This window comes from Montipora foliosa, chromosome 9, assembly GCF_036669935.1.
Source record: "Montipora foliosa isolate CH-2021 chromosome 9, ASM3666993v2, whole genome shotgun sequence".
Classification (NCBI taxonomy): domain Eukaryota; kingdom Metazoa; phylum Cnidaria; class Anthozoa; order Scleractinia; family Acroporidae; genus Montipora; species Montipora foliosa.
In genome coordinates this window covers 43,622,205-43,624,704 of record NC_090877.1, presented here as the reverse complement: position 1 = coordinate 43,624,704, position 2,500 = coordinate 43,622,205, and the positions used below count along the sequence as shown (strand labels likewise).

General features: G+C 40.8%; 2 protein-coding genes across 3 annotated transcripts in view; one reads left to right on the top strand and one right to left on the bottom strand.

Moving 5' to 3' along the window:
* The window catches only part of LOC137972171 (uncharacterized), a 2,563-nt gene extending 1,171 nt beyond the window's left edge, over positions 1-1,392 (top strand). Inside the window, exons 1-3 of one of the 2 annotated variants that reach the window (XM_068819018.1) lie at positions 650-751; positions 873-1,058; positions 1,151-1,392. In XM_068819018.1, the coding sequence (XP_068675119.1) occupies positions 746-751; positions 873-1,058; positions 1,151-1,276 (318 nt within the window). In that variant the 5' untranslated portion in view covers positions 650-745 and the 3' untranslated portion in view covers positions 1,277-1,392. Of the gene's footprint in view, positions 1-649; positions 752-872; positions 1,059-1,150 lie in introns of those variants that run through there. The other variant, XR_011117038.1, reaches the window with a different exon arrangement.
* Positions 1,393-1,396: 4 nt separating this feature from the next.
* On the bottom strand, positions 1,397-1,883 carry LOC137971857 (uncharacterized). The gene is made up of 2 exons (XM_068818605.1): positions 1,742-1,883; positions 1,397-1,653 (listed from the first exon to the last, which is right to left on the bottom strand). The coding sequence occupies exons 1-2, from the start codon at positions 1,881-1,883 to the stop codon at positions 1,397-1,399; spliced, it is 399 nt and encodes a 132-aa protein (XP_068674706.1).
* Positions 1,884-2,500: the final 617 nt, after the last annotated feature.

Genomic DNA, 2,500 nt, shown 5'->3' with positions numbered 1-2,500 from the left:
CACTGGACACGCTTGGGGGCTTTGGCGCTGGCCCACCTCCAGTTTTTTTTGTTTCTCTCCTGAAAGTTGCAAATTCTTTCTTCGCGGTGCTGTGCAAATTTTTCCACTTGTCCTTCACTTCAGCTAACGTTCGCCCTGCCGTCCCCACCGCATTCACAGCATCAGTTATTTCTTGCCAAACTTCGTTCTTTTTTCGATTGGTTATGTTGTTCGTTAATTTGGACTGGATAACTGCAAGGTGATTTTTAACATTTTCCGTTATTACAGAAATTTCGTTCACAGAAAAATTCGGCTTTCTTTTTCTTGCTTTCGATTCATCTGTAACTTCTCCTTCATTTCCACTTTCCACTCTTTCCGCCATTTTTTTTCCCTTTTCCTCAAGCAGTTGAGTATTTTCCCGCGCTTAACCGCGTCGGTGAAAATAACTGGTTTGACCGGTTTATTTCTACCTTTAATCGTGGGATAGTTAATCGCGGAATAAATCGGTTTTCAGGAACGCCTTTTTATCCCTCGATTAGTTATCCCGAGAATAAGAAATTTAATCGCCGTTTAACCTCTAATCCGAGGATAGTTTAATCGGCTTTCCAGGAACCGGGGCCTGACCTCTTCGAGTGAAGATGAAGGACACGAGGATGAAGTTTCAGAAAAACGAGCCAAAAAATCCAAAGTGGATGGAAAGTTCAGTGCTTTACAGAAAAAACATGCGGGACGTTGGCCTGATTATAAACTTCGTGCATGGGCAAATATGCTGGTATAAATAGATTACTCTCGTTCCCCAGTGAATTTGAATCAGAGAAGGCTTTTATCATGTAAACCATTAAATAAAGACTCACGCAAAATGCTACTAGAGCTCACAGGGTTCTTTTAAACAGGTTGTTGGCACACACCATTCTGAGGACGAACCTCCAAACGTACCCTATTTTAGAGAGGGCACCCCAGCACAGAAAAAAACAGACCAGGGAACATCTATAGCTGAGACCGTGGCAGCGGCAGTAGCCGCATCCATGACGGCTTTGGGATCCCGGAATCAGCAACTACAGCCTAGCACATCGTATGACGTTAGTGCAGAGAAACGTATTTTACGTTATCAAAAAAGAAAGAAACCAGGAATCGACATTTGAATAAGTCTGTTTTGCTTATTTTTTTTCAGGTTGAAAAACGGGGACAGCTGATAAACCAGCTTAAGGACTTAAAACAGCTACTCGCTGACGACGTCCTCACTGAAGATGAATACCGCCAACAAAAGGAAAAAATCCTACGAGAAATGGACACTTAGAAGTTGTTAGGTTTTCTTTTTCTGTTTAAGGATCGAAGAATGTAAAATGTAACATCGAGTAAACGGTGATAAAGTAGCAACAAAAGAGTGCATGTTACAAAGAGGTGCATGTATATTAGGTTAGATGTACTCAGCGTGCTGGAAGTAATTATTGCAATCCTGACTTGTCACATGATGGAAGCTTTCAACAATAAAGGCTTCTGGGTTATCAGTGGCTTGAAAAACAACGTCATTTCTTCTTATGTGGCCTTTTACTTTGCTGAAGAGTTCCTCTAGCGGATTGTAGTCAGGGCTGTAGGGTGGTAAATAAATCAGCAGTGCTCCGGTACCTTCAATAATGTCCCTTACCCTTGGAACATGGTGAATAGCAGCATTATCTGAAAACGATTACAAACAACTTTAACATTCCAAGTTGTGATAAACATGCACTTTCCGCAATTCGATGCCTTTTCCTTTCATACCTACCCATAACTACGATGGAGTTGAGGTTCATTCCATCAAAAGGCTGTAGCATAGGTACAAGGTCGTCTTGTAAAAACTGGATAAAGTTGTCCCCATTCACAGTTCCTCTCATTGTTGAGATACAACGGATGTCGCTTGAACCCATTACAGCTATTGCTGACACACGAGGAGCCCATGTCACGTATCTCTTGATGCAAGCGCGGGTTCCTTTTAACCCATATCCCTATCTCCTCACTAAACGTCTGTCCTGAATAATAATAATAATAATAATAATAATAATAATAATAATAATAATAATAATAGTATTATTGATCATCATAGTCATCCGAGTATCTCAACAGCAGCAACATTGGACACCATTAATCACAACATAAGAACTCACAAATCCGGTTTCGTCAAGAAATAGGAGCATCTCTGGGTCATATTGCGATATGCTTGCTCGGAACTCCTCTCTTAAAGTATCGCTTTGTTGTACAGCTACTTTGCAAAGCTAAAATTAGGAAAACATGCACTCGGAAGTTAGATTTGGGACTGGGTGTTAAACAACGGGATACTAGGTAAAAAGACACTAAAAATATTTATTCGACAACTGGTAACACCGACCTGCTTAAATGTGAAGCCAAACCTCCGAAGATTTCTTTTGACGGTGGATAAACAGTACTGCGAGCCAGTCGAATGTTGAATTTCCCAAAGAAGCTCTTCTAATGTCATAGAAGGGTCTTTTAGTGCTGCTTCTACCAATACAAATTGTTCGTGAACGTG